This window comes from Trichinella spiralis (assembly GCF_000181795.1).
Source record: "Trichinella spiralis strain ISS 195 chromosome Unknown Scfld4, whole genome shotgun sequence".
Taxonomy (NCBI): Eukaryota; Metazoa; Nematoda; class Enoplea; order Trichinellida; family Trichinellidae; genus Trichinella; species Trichinella spiralis.
The window spans coordinates 7087773-7106966 of NW_003526943.1; the positions used below are offsets into that span (position 1 = coordinate 7087773).

The window sequence follows — 19194 nt, forward strand, 5'->3', positions numbered from 1 at the left end:
TGTGCTGTCCAAAGTAATAATTGTCAAAAACAACGTGTGTACAAATATTGTCGGTGAGAAAATGTATCGACAAATTGAGGCAACAATATTCTAAGATTGAGGCATCTGCTGGCATAGGAATGGTCGCTTAGTGTCGCACTTAGCCCAGTGCAATTCCACCACCATTGCATTCCTTTCTACATGGCATGATAAGCAATTTTCTTCTGATACGTGCCCGTAGCCTTCGTCGTCGGAAATTTGAAAAGGTCTAAAAATATGCTACATGTATACATGCGTGTGAAATTTCCGAAATGAAAAAGATTAATTACAAATTGTCAATATTGGCACCCCAGTTGCGTAACCAAATAAAGTTATCACCGTTATAATTCATACCAATCCAAAAGCATTTTCCTTCAGGAACAATATTTGCAATTGAATTCTGAAAAAAAACCATCAAATTGATATGGATAATAAATGGAAATGATTAAACTTAAAATATTCACTTACCAACTCTTCAACAGAAGATGGAACGAATAGATTTTTGCCGAATTTTTCACATTCACGTTCAGCATCCGAAAATTGCATTGTCGGTTGATCGTAAAAAATGTACGAAATGTTGTTCCAAATGAAACTTTGCAGTTGAAGATGTTCCACTCGAGCAGCAGTTTCTGCTGTGGATGTTGGCTTATTGCTTTCCCAACGCTTTGGCGCCAGAAAGTCTGCCGTGGAACGATTGTAAAGCGGCGCCGCAGTTATCGCGTTGAAGCCCACAAAAAACATCAGCAACATATTTGGAGACAGAAAAGTGCACCGTTTGGCAAGTGAGAAAAAATCCACTATTAATAGCGGCCTAAGATTAACCTGGCTCAAAATTAGCAATGACCACAACGCGTGACCCAAGCCCAAGCAAGCATTACTTTATTTGCTAATCAGATGTGCGTCAATTAATGGCAACTGCCGTGTTAATGATCCAAAAATTGACAAAGCATGGAGAGAAGTAAAAATGTAGCGCCCATTTTTGGCCAATCATCAACGACACTGTAAAAATACAAAGCAATAATTAAAGGTTCATAACACGAACGCTAATAATCCGCTGTTTTTTGGGGCAACAAATTCGCACCACTTGTTGACAGCAAACAATCACTTGATTGTTATTACGCTCAAGAAAAATAATGAAGATGAAAAATATGAATTTTCATGCATATTCAATTGTTTATTTAGTTTTGCTTTTCAAAATTCAAAAATATGCTACAAATGGTGAGAAAAGTTGGAACAAAATTATCTTAGCAGCGCTAAAACAAAAAGATGTCGACGCCAGTGTTTTAAGGTGCATTTTGCCATTTTTAGATCATAAACGCTTCTCGATAATAGCACGTGATGATCAATGAATGAATGAATGAATGAATGATTCACTGCAATGTTGGTGCAAAAAGCAAACATGCTTACTTGCTTGCACGTTCACCAGTTTCACGGCTGATTGAACATGGCAAAAGTTTATGGCACATTTGGATTTAGTGAATTTTATTGTGAAATTTTTGATTATCATTTTTAGGCCATTTTCTAATTTAAAATTCTCATTGAACAGCCTTTTCACTTCATTGTTGGCTTAACAACAAACAAACATAATTGCACACGAAAACAATGCAACTGTAAAACTCGGCTTTAAAGTGAATGAACACTTTAAAATTTCATGCTTTACAAGCATGGATAAATAAAACTATTTAAAGTCAAAAATCAACTCGAATTGAAAACACTGACAATAGTGAAAATGAAAATGAAAATATTATTAATAGCAGCGTTGATTGTTTGTTGCAGTCGAGCGATGATAAAAGCTAATAGTTGGCGTATGCCTATTTATAAATATGTCGAGCGGCGAGCTGTTTTTGTTGGGCGATCGATTATTTTTCAGTGCAACATGAAAAAAGAATTTGAAAATTTTATCCCTTACAACAGTAGCTGGCGTTTAGGTATTCAATGGCTTCGCTTGACGCCTCATGGTTTTCTGCCAATTGCATACCCGGATGCATTTCCGATGGCATATAGGTAAAAAAAGTTTTCAATTTTACCACTATTTAATGTTTAATGTTTAGAAATTATGAAATATCAAACGACACACTGAAAATAATCAGTGCTCAAGAAGATTTGCACAGTGGATTGTACATGTGCACAGTTAACAGAGGGCCACATCAAGTGTTTGCTACTGCCTTTGAATTAAGTTCAGCAATTTATCCATATTGGTCAATGATGTTGCTAATTTACAATTTTAGGTGTAGATGTATGCAAATTTGAAAATTTCCTTTATATAGATTATTGTAAATTTGGTGTTTGCGAAATATCAAAGGATGATTTCAATTTAACAGAACTCAACTGCGCATGTGAACCTGGATACAGTGGTTTCGGTTGCATTCACAGTGATGCATTTTTATTTCTTTCATTTTTTAAAATTACATCTATTTGCTGAAAGATTTTCTTATCACAGGAACTAAAATTCTAAGAACGTATATATGGTTGGCGTGGATTCCAGTATTTGTCATGAGCTCAACTACAATAGTTGCAGTGACCATTATCTTCTTCGTCGTCGATGCAAGGTAACGAGCATGAAGAAGTCTATTTTTCTAAGTACTCAATATAAAAGATTTTTTTAGAAAAAAGAGAAAAAAGTATGCAAGGCATCGAATAATAACATATCGAAACATGATAGAAGATGATTTGAAGGATTGAAGAAATGCATTTATTGTTAAATTTATTTAAATTTATTGCAAATGTAGCAGATATGAAGATATAATTTCAGTCATACCATTTCATTTTCCATACTATACCAATATTTCAAAAGATAAATAACAACAATTTGAAAAATGAATGACAAATATACTTTTCATATTATTTTTCTTGTTTACACTCGATTCATTATCTCCAATGAATATTTTGTAATAGTACACAACCGTGAAAAACGCATGTTTAAAATAATAAACAGTACTTTATTTGTTTATTTTCAATGTATTAATTTAAAAGCGTATTTGTTTATCTTAATTGAAATTTAAATAATTAAAAACAAAAACAATAAATGTGATAATTATAAACTGTTGAAATTTAAACTTTAAAATACCACCAGTTTGAGTGTAATTTAAACTAAGCATTTTATGCAAACTGTTCAAACACAAATATCCGGATCAAATGCAGATTATTAGCTTTTCTGGTAAAATGAAAAGGTATTTCAAAGGGATGTTACCCATTTTAATTGTATATTTTATACTGATGATGCAAAGTGTGACGTCGGATTTAATAAAAGATGAAGAAGGATATATAGAAATTCCTCCTGTTCAGTTCCGCAAGGAAGCGTATTTTGATCTTCGAAGCGGTCACGGCGCTACAATTTCTTGCCAGAGTATCAAGGAGGAATTATTACCGTTCGTGAAATCTGAAGAAAATTGGCAAACCCAAACACACTGGTATAAAAAAAATGATTCAAACTGGCAGTTAGTTACCGTACCTAGCGACATGCCGCAAATTTTACAGTAAACATAATTTTTCTCATTACAACAACAATACAGGTCATGCGATTGGTTTAGAAATTTACGATTTTATGGTGAAGATATCGAAATAGCAAGTTTATTAGCTGGCGTGCACAACGGAGATTATCTTTGCATAGTTTCCATTGTAAACAAAAGCATTGCCGTTGCGATGAACATTCGCTTGGGTAAACTGAATTTAAACAGACAAATAAGAAATAATTTATTGTCATATTCTACTTTTTTTTCAACAGATGTTTTCGATTGTAAGCAACATTTTAGCGTCTCCCACGGTTATTGTTTTCACGGATTATGCAGCATATTGGACAAAGATTTCAAGCACAGTCGGATGCACTGCGATTGTCAACCAGGTTACAGTGGCTTGTATTGTGCTGAAAGTTTGTTCATAATCTATTATTCAATTCTGAAAAGCAGAAACTAACGCGATATGATTCAGGAAACAACGACGCATTTCTGCATAACAGAATATGCTGGATACCGTTTTTCATCATCGCATGCGTTGTTGCACTTGTTGCAGTGGTGGCATTTTTCGCTTCATTTGCGCGAATGTTAGCAGTAACTTTTTTCTTTCAATGTTTACATGCTAAATGATGGTCCATTTCAGCACCAAACCCAGAGTTTACTCAAAGCACAATATCAACTGACATTCAAGCCGACACGTGATTAGCAATTACAAAAAACTGAAAATAACAAGTCAACAAAATTATTGACTGAATTATTTGAAAAACTGCAATGATTTAAGAAACCATATTTGAATATTGCATCGACAGCTTTGGAAATCAACGTAAGCAATAGATCCTTCACTCAAATTTTATAAACTATAATTATTATCATTGTCTCCAATATATATATAATTTACTTATTGCATTTTAAACTGTTTCGCTTAAATTGTAATTTTAAATGCTACCGTAAAATATTTTAACGATTATAAAAATATATTTCAAAGTTGAGTATTCAAAAATGGAAACAGACAATGCTAAACTGCTTCAAAATCTTAATAACTAATTTTCATTCAATTATTATTTGAAAGATTTGCAATGAAAATATTTTGGACAACTTCAACGTTATATATTGATTTATTCAAGAAAAATAAAATGAAGAAGATATCAATCGAATAAACCAAATCCCATATCTTCGTCTTCTTCTTCACTTTCTTCTTTTTTCTTCGTATCTTCTATAACGCAACAAAAGTAAAAAAATAAAATAATTTTCAAAAAATTTTAGAATTGTTCAATACCTTTCTTGCTACTTTCAGTAGCAGCTGGAGCTGCAGCGTCAGCAGCCACACTCGCACCACCGGTAGCTACTGCCGGTCCACTGGGAACACTAGACAACTTTGTGGCACCTGTGAAAAAATACCATAAAATATTAAAGTTCTATAAATATTTTTTATAAGCGTTTAACAAAACAATCATACAATTCAGCTAAAATGTTAACCTATATCGGAAACCGTACATGTAAAGCTTTTCAAGATTGTTTTTCTTTTAAATTCTTCACGCGTGAGCAAAAATTATTATCGAGGAATGGATTGTGAAAATTATAATACATGTAAATGTCCAACTTAAGTTTTTAAAAAATAATGCACAGTAAATACCGACAAATCAGACAATAACTGATTCCATAGCATAAATACAATGCGATAGCTGAATTAAAACAAATAAATAATTGTCTAATCAAAGCAGAATGCACATGAATTTTTTTAACATTATGAACATTTATATAAATTATATAAATTAAGCAAAATAAAAATGAATTGAATTACCTTCTGCGATCAATTTTAACAGGTCATTTCCTTTACAAGAATCAACGACCATTTTAGCTTTACTTTCATCAAATTCATCAGTTGCAGAACTGATAATTTTTTTTAAATCAGCAACTTCAGGATTACTTTTTCCTCCAATAACAGCAAGGCAATAAGCAGCTGTGTATTTCATCTTGGTTATCTTCAAACTTCAACAAATACCAATTTTTAAGGTGTCGAAGGTTGCCAACATACGTACAGTAATATAATAATAAAGTTCAATTAAATGCAATTTACCAAGAATAACTTTTAGCATAATAATTAAAATTAGATTTAAAAAATGCTTCAAATGATACTTTTAATTTTATGTGAAAAATTTTATTTGATTTTATAATATTTTATTAATTATAAAGTAGGTCCAATGAGAAATTAATTGATTGCAAACAAGTAGTTTAGTTAAATTCATTATTTGGAAAATGTATAGCTTCAATATTATAAAATGTGCTTTTTTAAATATTTTTTGAGTAAATTTATAATTCAAATAAACATTTACAGTAGCTATGCAGAAATGATGTTTTTTATATATATGCATTTAAATTTTACATTTGATGGAAATAATAAGAAAATTTAAAAAATATAATATATTGTAAAATTTGTTTTTGAGATCTGTTCTGCTGAATAAAATAATTTTTATTTTCTTGCTCTATTTTAAAATTTATGTTTTATTTTTTAAGTAGTTAGAGTGATCATGAATAAGCTTCAAGCTATATTTATTTTTAGAAAAGTCAGCAGACTGTTTGAATTTGATTAATACTTTCTTACAAAGTGAATAATGTGTTGTTGAAAATATGTCAGTTGCACAGTATAATGTGAGTGTAAGTGACGCGATGCCACCGGAGACATTGCACCAAAGATAACGGATCAAATTTTGTTCCCTGATGCGTTCAAATTTTCAGTGTATTTATCATGTATTTTTGATAAGAAAATAATTGCAAGTCGAAGTGAAAGAAAGTCGAAGATTTTTTATTTCAACCAGAAATGCCGAAGTAAGTGAGTTTAAACTTATTCTAATTTCATTTAGTCAACAGTATCATTTTATTAACGTAATTAATTGAATAATTACTGGTGTGTGAAATGTTTTATCAGAGCAAAAAAAGAGAATACATTCATTCAGTTTAAAGTAAAAACAACTTTTTGAAACAAGTGCCAATAAAATTATTTTAGTGCAGATTTTAAAGTTATTTATTTTCCAAAATGATGCAGTTTAATGCAAATAAACGATCTCATCTTAGACCGTTTTACCGATTTTGGTCTGATTGGTTGCTCTAGCACTGAGGCAGGCGATCCAAATGCAACTAACTGCCGCTATCCAATTACGCATTACGGACTAAGCTTGAAGCCAGCTAGGATTTTGATGAATTGCTTTCACTTCCCATAGGAGAAAATTCAATTTTCCTCAAGCGTGTCAAATTGAATTCCAACCCTGACCAAACCGACTTTTGCTACCAGTAGCGAACGCTACAAAAAGCAAAAACTGTAGTACAGTTTCATTATGACAGAATTTTATGAAATGATATATTTATATATATAATAAAAGTATAATGAGCCTTCATCAATGGTTGGAGAACATTTGGTCATCAGTATGTTTGAAAATATTATTTGTTTGAGTAAAAATATGATAGATATATTTTTTTATTTAGAAAGCAAAAGTAATTCTTTCTCATGTTGGACTGATTTTAATTTTTTGCACATATGTATTGGCTGGATCGTTTATTTTTTATCATCTAGAACAAGATAATGAAATTAAGATACGCGAAAAAAGTTTCGCTGATGTACTTGAAACACGGGATCGTCTGTTTGATGCAGTTTGGCATGGGGGTTTAGAAAATCCTCCCTCCCCTCAACAGTTGGCTAACTTGGTGGACAATTTGACCAATGCATTGTTGGATGCTTTTGACACACGTTTTGTCAGTGCTCAACATTTTTCCAACAGTACAAAGCCAGATGATGTGTGGACTTATTCATCATCAGTATTTTTCACCGTCACGTTTCTTACTACCATAGGCAAGTATTGTATTTTTTTACAAATTTATACGACGCAATCGAAGCAAAAAGTATAATTTTCATTATCGTCAGTCCTATGATCACTGCAATGAAATTTATAATCAATTTAATGTTCTTTTCACTTTAAATTTTACACATCATACACTGTGAATAGCAACTCTGAAAGGTACTTTCTTCAGGTTTTTTAATGATAAATTGTGATTCAGAATATTTTAAAATATTTTCTTTACAAAGTTTTGTAACGATTTCATTGTCGATTGCTTTTGTAGAGCAATTATTATATCCAGTCGCTTTCAGTAATGAAGTTTTGAAAGCTGGGAAAAATTTATCCTACAAATTTAAGTCATAACTGAAAGCCAACTTTAAACGAACAGTTATCTGGATTTATTCTGAGCAGTTCACTTTTCTAACTGTATAATCTTGCAATTTTAATCAGAATACTGCCATATTTCAAAAAAGAAATATAATTTAATAATGCAAAATATATCAATTATAAATATGAATTATTAAATTAACATTCTAATGCTGATTTTAAAATGAATACTTTTATTTGGACACGTCATTTAAATTTTGAAATTACTTTAATTTTCAGCCAAAATTATTATTAAAAACTTTTTATAATAGCAATTTTATTAATTTTTAAATAAAAAGAATTAAAAGTGGTAATTATCGTTCTTTTGATCATGAATATTGAGAAAATATTTTAAAAGTTTTTCGTCAAAACTAAAAACTTTTACCCTTTCTTGTGATTATAAAATATTAATGATAGTTTTATTTCAAATGAATTATACTAAAATTATATCATAGTTTTTCATTCTAAAAAAGGAAGCAAATCTAAGTGAAATTATTTAATAAGTAGCATGAAATTGCAAGATATCTGCTTCACTTTTGGATGGCATATTTTGACGATTTCAGAAATCTTTTGCTGTCAAAATAATAGTCTATTTTTAAAAACTTATCTGAGCCAATATCAAACTGCTTGTATCATTTTGCTTTAAGCAGTGATAAGGCAAGTCAAAGAATTTTTATTTTGCTCTTATTTTATTTTCCATCTGAAAGCTTCATAGTATACATGTTTGTTTTTATTTTTTTGTGATTGTCTTCTTGTAGTATAAAATTTAATAAGTAATAAATAAAGTAAATTAAATAATTTGAAAATGAAAAATTTGCATTTCTACACCCTTTTTACAGTTTTCTGTAAATGCATGGTTGTTTTATTTATTATAATTAAAAGAAATTTATCGAAATAGTTATGAAAATTACAAATGAAATAATTAACTAATGTTCATTATAAAATTAGCTGCTTTAGTGATAAAATTAAAATTGATCCCTGTCTGAGAAAGCTAATAAAGTGATTTCATTCAGTCCAGGGTGAAACATGTTGATGCTAACATTGAGATGACAATGAAACGCATTTGATTCGATATGGCAAAAGTTAATATACTTAATATTAATGAAAAATAAATTTTTTTGCTTTTGCTGCTAATATTAAATTTAATTAGTTTAATTAAAATGTTATTTTGGGAAAATTAAATTTGCAATTTTAAAATGATCTCATCTTCAAAATGAAGATTCGATACTTTAGAATAAGCAACTTCTATTGATAAATTTGAAATTGAATTTGTTTTTGAATGTTTCTAAAATAAAAAAATTTTATAGCTACATTCTCATATCGGCACATATTATTTATAAAGCCTATCGTGAATGTTTTTCACATAATCTTATAAAAAAATTTTCTGTAATTTATTCTGAAATGTCAATATTTGAAAATAAATAAACAACTGAATGATGATTGTAATTTAATTTTTGTTTAATATTTTTTCATAAATATGAATAATGTGTTGTTGTAATTTCACAAGAAAAATTGATCAGATGAAATTGTTACGTGGCACATTTTAATATCATTCTTTATGTTACAATATTATATAGCAAATGGTGGTAATAAATTCATATGAAACTATTTAAAGTTCAATTTGCATTGCAGTGAAAATGCGTTGATCAACTTTTTCAATGAAACATTTGAACATGTGAATCAATAATACAAATAAACTGCCTTAATGGTATCAATCAAACGTTCTCCAGTGATAAAGCGCAAATTTTATTTTCCCATTCAAACATGATTGCACTTTCCGATACAATTTCGTCGATGGAAATAAATTTATTTTGTCATTGATAAGAAAAATAATTTCTTAGAATAAAAAAAATTCTAGTAATAAATAAAAAAGAAATTTTATTTGAATTTGAAATTAATTTTTTGTTTAAATTGAAAATTTTTAATAAAAAAAGGAAAAATTATTTTGAAATGAAAAGAATTAAGCAATAATAATGATAACAATATGCTTAGAACTTGAAACTATCAAGAGGGTATTTTTGATTATACTTGAAAAATATTTATTGTTATTCCATTTCAATGTTAATTTCATATTCAATGATGATGAGATGAGATGAGAAAAGAAGGCATTTTCAAATCAACACATATCAAACGAACATTGATTTTGCAATTATCTTGTACAGCTCGAATTATTTCAACTGCGAGTAAATTTGGATTGAATTAGCATTAGCCAGTGAGTAGCCAGTGGCTACTACCAACTAATTCATGCTAAAATCTGATTTTCTTTCCAGGGGTGCGTGTAACTCTCCCTCTCTCCTCAAATAGCCTTTTACGATCTATTGAACGATAGTTTAATTCTATGATTAAGAAATTTTTACGACTTAAAATGTTGAAATAATTTATTTACAGAAAAGAACTGTGAAAAATTTTAATTAACTTGCAACATTTTCATTTTTGTAGAATAACATAAAATCAAGACTTAATGTTGTTATAAAGGGAAAAGAAGTTCAGGGTAAAAAAAGAAAAGAAAACCAATATCCAGCCAATAAATAAATAAAAATATCCATTTAATTTCACTTTTATTATTTTTAAAAATATGAATTAATATAATAATGTTTTTATTGTTCAACAACTTGAAGGTTTTGGCAATCCGAGCCCGTCGACGTTTCGTGGACGTCTGTTCTGTGTGTTTTACGGTCTGATTGGAATTCCGTTGGCTTTGATCACGATCGCCGATTCGGGCAAATTTCTGGGCGAGTTCATGGTTCACGTTTACAGCGCTTGCAGGGGGTCGATTTTGAAGCGAAGGCGTGGCAAAGAGCAGGAACAGTCGGCTGCCGTGGAACAAAGCACCGTCGGCTGTGTGGACGTGGACGACGACGAACGACGCCATTTGCTCATTTCAGAATTGGACAAAGTTGGCTTGAGGGAATTTGCCGACGTGCCAGCCGGTCTGGTGTTCGGCGTTTTCCTCAGCTACACGGCACTAGGCTCGCTGCTTCTGCATTACGTCGAAAGGTGGGATATTGTGGACGCGTTCTATTTCACCTTCGTCACCATGACCACGGTCGGATTCGGCGATCTGATTCCCGAGCAACGGTCCTGCTATTTGTTGATCCTGCTTTACATACTGGTCGGCTTGGCTCTGACCACGACGCTGATCGACCTGGTCGGTGTCAAGTACATCATCAAGGTCCACTATTTCGGCCGGGCAATCCAAGACGCCAGCTGGACAATGGTCCGAATCGGTGGCAAGCTCATTCGGCTGGACGAGTTGGTGAAAAGTTCGTCCGCCATTTGGCAGCGTCGGTTCGGGTCGGTTTTCAAGCCAGAGCAGGGGAAAAAGCCAACGCCCGGAGCCTTCTGCCCCCAGGACATCAATCGCATACGGTACATTGATTTTCCAATGCGGACGGCTTCGAAACCATTCAACTGCATCACCGACGACATGCAACGCCACTGGCAAATAACCAATCTTTGACATTTTTCCCTTCCCCACTTTCAGGTATATTATTATTATTATTAGAGTTGTTGTTTAATGGAACGTTTCTCAATTTTGAACAATATTTTTAATATTATTATTTTTCAACAACAACAACAACAACAACTGTAAATCTTTGTGCTTTTTTTTCCATCTAAAATCATACATCTAAATTTTATCCGGACAAATTCTCAACCGCTTCTTCTTCTTCTTCTTCGTTCAATGATTGCTTGGTGGTATCGTCAGCGGTGGTTCGTTTTGTTCCAAGCTGTTGTTTCTTCTTTTTCGCAATTTTTTCTTCCAACGATTCTGACAAAATATAAAACAAATTTTAATTCTTTTTCTATGACGGAAACTAAAAGTATATCAATAAAGTTCCATTTATTTCATTCATTTATTCACACAAAAATAAAAGATTTAATTTAATTTAATTTAATTTAAAAAACAATACAAATTACTTCCAACTGATCTGCCTTTCAAGGGTCGGTAGGAGTGGGACAACAATTCTGGATGTAAAATTGAAGTTGTGTTCAAATCTAAATTCAAACTTCAGTTGTGCATAATCTTTCGAGCAATACAATATCCATACCGGCAGTTGTAGAATTGTTGGGCATCAAACTCAACAAACTGTTCATCATATTTTCTATTATTTCAACTCTGCAATTAGAAGAAAATATTTGTTTTTTCAATCACAGATACACTGTTGCTGTGCACTGATTTACTTAATTGCAAAATTAACCAAAGTTCTCTGCAAGTTGCTTATACATTCCATTATAATTCCCTCTTTCCAGTGCCATTCCAGATTATCATATTGACAACCGTACAAAACCAAAGGCCATCCTGTAAAATTTGGAAAACTTTTCTTTTCACAAAAAATAATAATCATAAAAAAAAGAAAACCTACCCACGACCATAGAATATTGCGGTTTGGCGGGACAGAGTTCAGTATTCAACAGCCATTCAATTACCTCAACAAAATATAAGAGCTATATTGAATACAATGAACGAGTAAGTGAACAATCTGGAAAATTTCTTTACATCCGGCTGCTCTTTCCCTTCACCAATGGCAAACAGTACGCTCATAATACAACGTATTTGGTGCCACAAAAATGCATTTGCAACAATCGTAAAACAGCACAACGTTCGCCTTGATGAAAAAAATGTGAAAAATAAAAAAATTTCTTTTTTCAAACAATCATTTTAGCAACTCACGAGTTCAGTCCACCTGCGTTCACTTTTGTAAACTGAACGTCGAATACAGTACGAACGCAGGATTGGATTTCATTTTTTGACATGTCAATTTTGCAAAAATTTCTAAAATCATGCTCGCCAATCAACCGTTTGGACGCTTGTTCCATCAGCTGAAAATACACGCAAATAGTCCCACGTCGAAAGTTGGAAAACAAAGCAACGATTGCTGAGAAATGGAGAAAATCCACTACAGTACTCACCTTCAAATTCAGTGCACCTTTGGGGAAGAAATATTTGTACTGTCTGGAAGTGCAGTTGTATCGAGCGTTGAACGTTCTTTCCACCGGAGCCCAGGCGAGGACTCGAATTTCTTGGGGCAGAACGCTGTTGAGAATTTTTGCATAGTCGAGCTCCTCCGATTTGGGCGTTGTCTTCCGACTGGTTGGCTTCGGCTCGTTGGGACAATAGCCGTCGGGTTCAAAAACGCCCACGCCCGTTGTCTGGTTACTTCGTACATCCAACGACAGAACCTGAAAGTTTGGACAAAAAAGAACAGAAAATTACAATTGAACAATTTCAAAAATATTGGCCCAACTTGACTGAAAGCGCTGACTGTTTTGTCTGTACGACCGCAGCGACTGTAATTAGCTGTTTCCAGAGATTGGATCAATTTCGTTTCAATCAAAGCTTTGAAAATCTTCGATTCAACAGTGTTCTGTGAATTATTTTGCGCACAAAAACCGTCCAAATCCCAACCAAGATATGCAACCATCAATGCAATATGTCTCCGACAATATCTGCCAAATGTTCAGTAAATAAATAAATAAATAATAAATATTACATCCTCACATATAATAAAAACAAGATTAAAAAAATCAAATCAATACGTAAAATTGTAAAAAAATGTACCTGCTAAAATCAAACTGCCTCTCAACTTTTCTTGGCATTTCTGAAACAAAATTGTCAAACTAAATCAGCAAAAAAATGAACATGTAAAAAATTTATTCAACAGCTAAGCTATACAGCTGCAATGCCACTCTTTCGTTCGCTGATTATTCAGCCTCTTCCTCGCCAAAGCATGGCTACTAAGAAAACCAATTACATGGGCATCGTTTGAGTAAATTTAAAATTATGAAACTTTGACAAAATTTATTTAAAACATTCTTATCGTTCATACTTGTTTGGAAATTATACACATATACCATACGGTTTAATAATACCAGTTGTGAAATGCATTTCCAATTTACGGCACAGTTTCATCATTTATTTAAGTATAAAAGTAAAAATTATGAATTTTATGAAAATTAAATTTTAAAAAAGACTGATGATTCCCTGTGCAACTGCTGAAATTTCAGATTGCTCAAAGCATACAGTATATGAAAATCAAGTACTGATTACGAGTTTCACTCAATGCATTGTTTTAAAGTCATGTTAGTTATTGTACAAAAAATAAGTGAAAACAATTCCAATTCAACTAAAATATTGAAAATTAAATCGTTTCGCTTCTTGATATTTTGTGCATACAAAAAATTATTGGTTTTGTTCTTCAATTCACAATTTACCACTGCACAGTTGCAGAATTATCACTACTAATTCACCCACCACTGAATTTATTAATGCACCAAAAAAATATCGATGTGTTCAAGCCTAATCTACAAAAGTGCAACATAATATAAATCACATAAGCAATAATCAGTGTACGAGTAATGAAACAAGGCAAGCGAGCAAAGAGAATTCCCCTCCTATAATAAAGTGATGTAATATCGTAGAAGAAAATTATTACTCGCGACAGTTGACAAAACTTGAAATACCAATACTTTCGAATAAGAAAAGAAGTTTTTAACGTGAAAATGTATATGGATCATGGCTATATGGGATTTTCTTCAGTCCAAGTTTGTATCGGCAAACATGCTCGCACCACTCGACTTGCCATCCTTTTTGTTATTATCATCGTCCTTTTTATTATCCGATTGACCAGAAGGCGAAGTGAACATACTCTGCAACTTGGCCAACATTTTGCTGATCTTCGGATTCGACTGATATTTCAGCAAATTCATAGGATTTTTCTTCACATCTTCAAATACTCGAATCAATTCTGGATCCTGACAATAATCAATAATGAAAATGTAAAATCAAATGAAATTTTTGAAAAAGTTCATTGAATTCACACACGTTCATAGCTTCCATAATTTCTGGATCGGACATGATGTTACCAAAATTAACCCCTGATAAATCTGGCATGTTTCCTCCCATATTTCCTAAAAAATCCTGAAACAAAACATACAATTAACTTGATAAATTAAAAAATAAATAAATACATTAAATGCTGATTTCAAAAAAAAACAACCATAATTAATTTAAGCAAATTTCACATGAGAAAAAAAATATGCGTATTTACAGCAAATGGATTGCCAGTTTGGGGTTTTTCATTTTCGGGAGAAGTTGGATTTTTCTTCTTTTCTTCGGCATTTGCAGTGTTGCTGCGTTCCGATCCACCTCCACCTCTTTGTTGCTGCTGCTGCTGTTTTCGTTCTTGCTTCTTACGTTCTTTTTTACGTTTATGTTCGACAAGTTTCTTCGCCTGAACAAAACCCACAATCCACCTCTTATTAACAACAATGAAGCAGATTAATCAATCAACTGATTAATTAATAATAAATAGTCATTTTCACTAGAGAAAAAATTATCTAAAAAAATTTTTTCATCATTACTCAATCAAAAAAAACAAACCATCACTAAGTGAAACAATATAAAAAAAGATTCGTTCAACAAATTATTATCTTTCAATAGATGAGACAGATGATAATTTCTTTCTGTTTCACAATTTTTCTCCAATATGCATTAAAATTTTCAAATAAATTCCATGCACAAACACACGTCTGGGAAGAAATATTAGATAATATTCTACTTATTATAAACAATTGATTAGAAAAAAAAACAACAACAACATTTGCATGATTGAAAAATACTGCTCAGCCGTGTGATTGGTAAACAAAGTGAAAATGTTCAAGTTGGTTTTTGCTGTTTTGCAATGCTATTTGCCTACTGCTACTGCTAGCTGCTTCTTCCCAGCAAACAGAACGACGACACACTTCGCTTCACTAACATGCAAACACACACACACACACACGAGCACGTCAGAAACAAAGAATCTCAAGCAAAAGAATCCCATTCTTTATCGGCTGGAACAGCAGAAGTGATATAGTTTATATATTATATATCAGTAGCAGTAGCAGTAGCAGTAGGAATGATAGCAGCAACAGCAACTGCAACAGCAACAACAGCTTCAATGAAAAGCTAGTCATCTAAAGCTTTTCACATTCTGTCGTCATTGGAAACGAGCAAAAAAGAAAAAGTTGAGCTTTGAAAAGCCGAGCGAGTTCAGAGCGCCCATTAAAACGACAGCTGCACTGAACCGAGCAACATCAAGACAAGCAACTAAAAATACAACTACGCTCAGATTGGACGTGTTGGGTTTGTTGTCGAGCTCTTCAAACCCATTCCTTTCCTTTATAATAATTTTCTTTTTCCTGCAACCAATAATCAACTTTCTCTCCCCCCCTCCCACCCTCTCTCTTAATATCTCTCTCTCTCTCTCTCTCTCTCTGTGTTTTCAAGCTTGTTTTTGCTTTTCAGAACAAGCTTCACTGACGTAAACCGAGCGAACGCGTGCGATCAGCGTGTGACAAGCATGAAACATCGTAACAACAAACGGCCCGTATCCAAATTCGAAAATTCCCACCATCACCGGATGTGGTGAATTTGCTCCTCTTCCTACTCAGCTTTGCTGAATAAATGACCGAAAAATTTAAATAACCCTCTGAAGACACAGAAACGACGATGCTTGTTGAAACGTTTCACAAAACATCGCTGATCGCAGCCGTCTGTCATCATCTGCTGCTCCTTTCGACCCTGGTCGACGGAACAGGTAATTAATTGAAAGATCACCTCCTTTTCCACACGACACTATTCCGTACATTTAATTATTAAGAAAAACGAATCCACCTCCAAAAAACCAAACCAACATACGGTTCTGCCAAGTCGAAGGAGCTGGCAGATGGCGGCACTGATGAAAATCTTCTTCTTCTAGTCGACGACGAAGAAAATGACGACAGCCGGACGACCGTTGAACAACTTCGACGTATTTTTAGCAAAAAAATCAAACCCATCCAAGACGAATTTCATTACAACGATTTCAATTCTCACTTCATGACAGGTAAACAAACATAAATTTGCTTGCTCTTCATCGATGTATTCGAATTCTTGTTCCATAGTTCAATATACTTATTATTATTATTCATTATATCCACCAAATTTTAATGAAATGGATATTGTGACCAGTTGGGAGGAGGAGAGCCAACACCAAAGTAATCTCTTGTATGGAGAAGAAGAGAAGTGCAGTGGATTATTATATTCAAGCATAATTGTTTCATTTTTCTGCCAAATGTTGATTGAATATTTTTGAAAACCAAATTGCAGAACGCGACATTGATGCCAAAGCTGTCGTGTTGGTAACGGGACCGGTAGGTTCGGGCAAAACGAGCCTGATCGCTCATCTGCTCGGCATGAAAGTCGAAGACATTGACGATTCATCACCATCATCATCATCGCAACAATATACGAACGGTAAACTTGTGTAAAACACAAACATTTCGTTGGATACAAATAAAACACGCCATCGTATATAGATGATGTGAACAATGATGGTCGTGGCGGCATTGGTCGGGGAAAATTCCTCGTTGTCGCAGATGCGTCGGACAAGGGCGTCGGCCGGATGGACAGTGGTGATTCGTTGTTGGACGACCGGCATGGACCGTGGTTCGAGTGGTTCGGCCGTTTCGGTCGACAGTTCGTCGAACGGACGAGAACGTTGCGAGTGCAGAATCGTCTGCTTCGGCACGTGACGCTGGTCGAGGCGCCGCTTCCGTCGCCAGACCAAAGTGGTCAAAAGGAGACGCCCACGCAGGGGATATTCAACGTGTTCGTCGACCGAGCCGACCTGGTGCTCGTCGTGGTCGAGCCGTGGTCGATACCAGTCGGCGAACAGTGGTCGTTCGGTGGGTTGTTGAAGCGCGTTAGCTGGAAAAAAGCCAACTTTTCGGTCAGCGACCACGACAGCCAGCTTCACCGCCATCGTGTCCGATTGGTCGTCAACAAAGCGGACACGGTGGACGAGGACCAACTGCGCCTGGCGTTCGGCTCGACAATGTGGTCGCTGGGAATGACGGCATTGGCAGGCGCGGTACCGCCGCCTGTGGTTTACTTCGGCTCATGGCTCCGAACCACCGAAGACGGTGGCGTTGCCGCCAAATTCCGCCGGGATCACATCCGCTTGACGGACGATCTGCTGATGCTGATCAACAACTGGATGCCGGAAAAGGTGGCTTCGTTGCGAGAGCACGCGAGCCGTGTAAAAGCGCACGCGATTCTAGTAGACGCCTACGTGCGAGCGTACCGGCGCCGGAAAAGTCTCCTTTTCGACGACCACGCCCTGGCGCGGTCAATTGTCGACACACCCCTGCGGTTCGGAGTGTACGAGTCGGCAGCTAGCCGGCTGGCCGTAAATCGACTGGGCTTACAACTCGACACTGTCGACCGAGAGTATGGCGCCTTTTTCGCCCTCCACCCGTTGGTCACCCAACGCGCTCTGAACGACCTCTGCCACTTCCTGTTCGGCTGCACCAAGATGGACAATCTCCAACAAGCCATCGACGTCGATTTGCCGTTGCTGCAGTCTCATTGGAAAATCAAAAACAAGAATAGCATCAACCGGCCTCGGATGTCACGTTCACCAACTGCAGAAGAAGATTCGTCGGAAAAAATGTTCACTTACAATGCCACAGCAGCCGCAACGCAAAAGCTTCACCACCACCACCACAACAAAACCACCGCCACCACCATCGCGAGTAAGAAGAGAAAAACAATATGCAAAAAAAAATTTTTTTTTGTTTTCTTCATTCACACTACTTTTCTGTTAAGAAAATATTTCAACGTCAAATTCTGTGAACGATGCCGTCGTGAATGTGAAAAGGAAAAATGGCGTGAGAAAAAAAGAAAAGCAGGTACAAACTACTGTCCCCTGTCCGAAGTACAGACTCTCCTGTACACCGTCGGAAGACAAGCGTCAAAAGAAAGATGATGCAGATCAGAAGCAGTGTCCAAAGTATAGAATTTCTTGCAAACAAAATCTGACCGCAAGCAAGCAAGCGCCGTTGCAAAAATCCACCATCCCCACCACGTTACAACGTTGTCCCAAGTACAGGAAAACGTGCAAATCAACGCCGGCACCGACTGACACTGCCACACCTTCCGCTGCTCCACCGACCCAGACAACAAAGCATTGTCCAATTTATCGAAAATCATGCAGCACCAAAGCACAACAAAGCAGCAGCGGCAACGGAAGGCCAGAGTTGAACAAGAAAAAGCGTCATTGCGTGAAAAAGAGCAGGATGAAAAAGCAGCACATCGAAGAGCAGCTACGATTGAAAAAAACCAAGAAAACACCGCCCGCGGTTCCGGGGTGCAAAATTTACAGGAAAAGCTGCTCGCCGGCAAAATTGGAACCACCACAAGTGCAAAAGCCTCGCTGTCCCAAGTACCGCAAGACCGCATGCTCGAACCAAACCCTCACTGCGGCAGTGCCAGCGACCGTGCCGACACCGTCCCTAGCTGGGGGCACCGAATCTCTGACCACCGGGATAGGGTCCACGAAGCCATGCAACCGTTTTCGACTCTCCTGTCAAAAATTGCTAGCCAATCTTGCTTGACCGATCCGCCAAATAATTTTACCCGATACCCTGGGGTTTTTTTTCGGACAATTTTCCCTCATCCCCTGAAAATGTATCCTCGTCCAATTGTAATGTTTATCATTTTTAAA

General features: G+C 34.9%; 7 protein-coding genes across 7 annotated transcripts; 4 read left to right on the forward strand and 3 right to left on the reverse strand.

Annotated features, from left to right (window-relative positions):
• Positions 1-90: 90 nt before the first annotated feature.
• On the reverse strand, positions 91-768 carry Tsp_01723 (putative lectin C-type domain protein). The gene is made up of 3 exons (XM_003377501.1): positions 487-768; positions 309-418; positions 91-247 (listed from the first exon to the last, which is right to left on the reverse strand). The coding sequence occupies exons 1-3, from the start codon at positions 766-768 to the stop codon at positions 91-93; spliced, it is 549 nt and encodes a 182-aa protein (XP_003377549.1).
• A 456-nt stretch (positions 769-1224) lies between these two features.
• Positions 1225-2700, forward strand: Tsp_01722 (hypothetical protein). Its single transcript, XM_003377502.1, has 5 exons — positions 1225-1236; positions 1889-2022; positions 2070-2225; positions 2475-2567; positions 2625-2700. The coding sequence occupies exons 1-5, from the start codon at positions 1225-1227 to the stop codon at positions 2698-2700; spliced, it is 471 nt and encodes a 156-aa protein (XP_003377550.1).
• A 534-nt stretch (positions 2701-3234) lies between these two features.
• On the forward strand, positions 3235-6051 carry Tsp_01721 (hypothetical protein). Its single transcript, XM_003377503.1, has 8 exons — positions 3235-3494; positions 3531-3676; positions 3771-3886; positions 3924-4064; positions 4252-4293; positions 4734-4882; positions 5664-5697; positions 6031-6051. Exons 1-8 carry the CDS (start codon positions 3235-3237, stop codon positions 6049-6051), a joined length of 909 nt encoding a protein of 302 aa, XP_003377551.1.
• An 800-nt stretch (positions 6052-6851) lies between these two features.
• Tsp_01720 (potassium channels protein 7, TWiK family) lies at positions 6852-11126 on the forward strand. Its single transcript, XM_003377504.1, has 4 exons — positions 6852-6890; positions 6951-7364; positions 10106-10157; positions 10285-11126. The coding sequence occupies exons 1-4, from the start codon at positions 6852-6854 to the stop codon at positions 11124-11126; spliced, it is 1347 nt and encodes a 448-aa protein (XP_003377552.1).
• A 97-nt stretch (positions 11127-11223) lies between these two features.
• Positions 11224-13577, reverse strand: Tsp_01719 (putative tRNA pseudouridine synthase tag-124). The gene is made up of 11 exons (XM_003377505.1): positions 13520-13577; positions 13227-13266; positions 12913-13114; positions 12339-12847; positions 12165-12273; positions 12031-12094; positions 11849-11966; positions 11716-11783; positions 11585-11662; positions 11323-11435; positions 11224-11280 (listed from the first exon to the last, which is right to left on the reverse strand). The coding sequence occupies exons 1-11, from the start codon at positions 13575-13577 to the stop codon at positions 11224-11226; spliced, it is 1416 nt and encodes a 471-aa protein (XP_003377553.1).
• A 623-nt stretch (positions 13578-14200) lies between these two features.
• Tsp_01718 (Hsc70-interacting protein) lies at positions 14201-15489 on the reverse strand. The gene is made up of 4 exons (XM_003377506.1): positions 15364-15489; positions 14716-14898; positions 14490-14585; positions 14201-14419 (listed from the first exon to the last, which is right to left on the reverse strand). Exons 1-4 carry the CDS (start codon positions 15487-15489, stop codon positions 14201-14203), a joined length of 624 nt encoding a protein of 207 aa, XP_003377554.1.
• Positions 15490-16157: 668 nt separating this feature from the next.
• On the forward strand, positions 16158-19084 carry Tsp_01717 (hypothetical protein). The gene is given in 6 exon segments (XM_003377507.1): positions 16158-16245; positions 16309-16458; positions 16797-16943; positions 17006-18128; positions 18412-18837; positions 18853-19084. 6 exon segments carry the CDS (start codon positions 16158-16160, stop codon positions 19082-19084), a joined length of 2166 nt encoding a protein of 721 aa, XP_003377555.1.
• Positions 19085-19194: the final 110 nt, after the last annotated feature.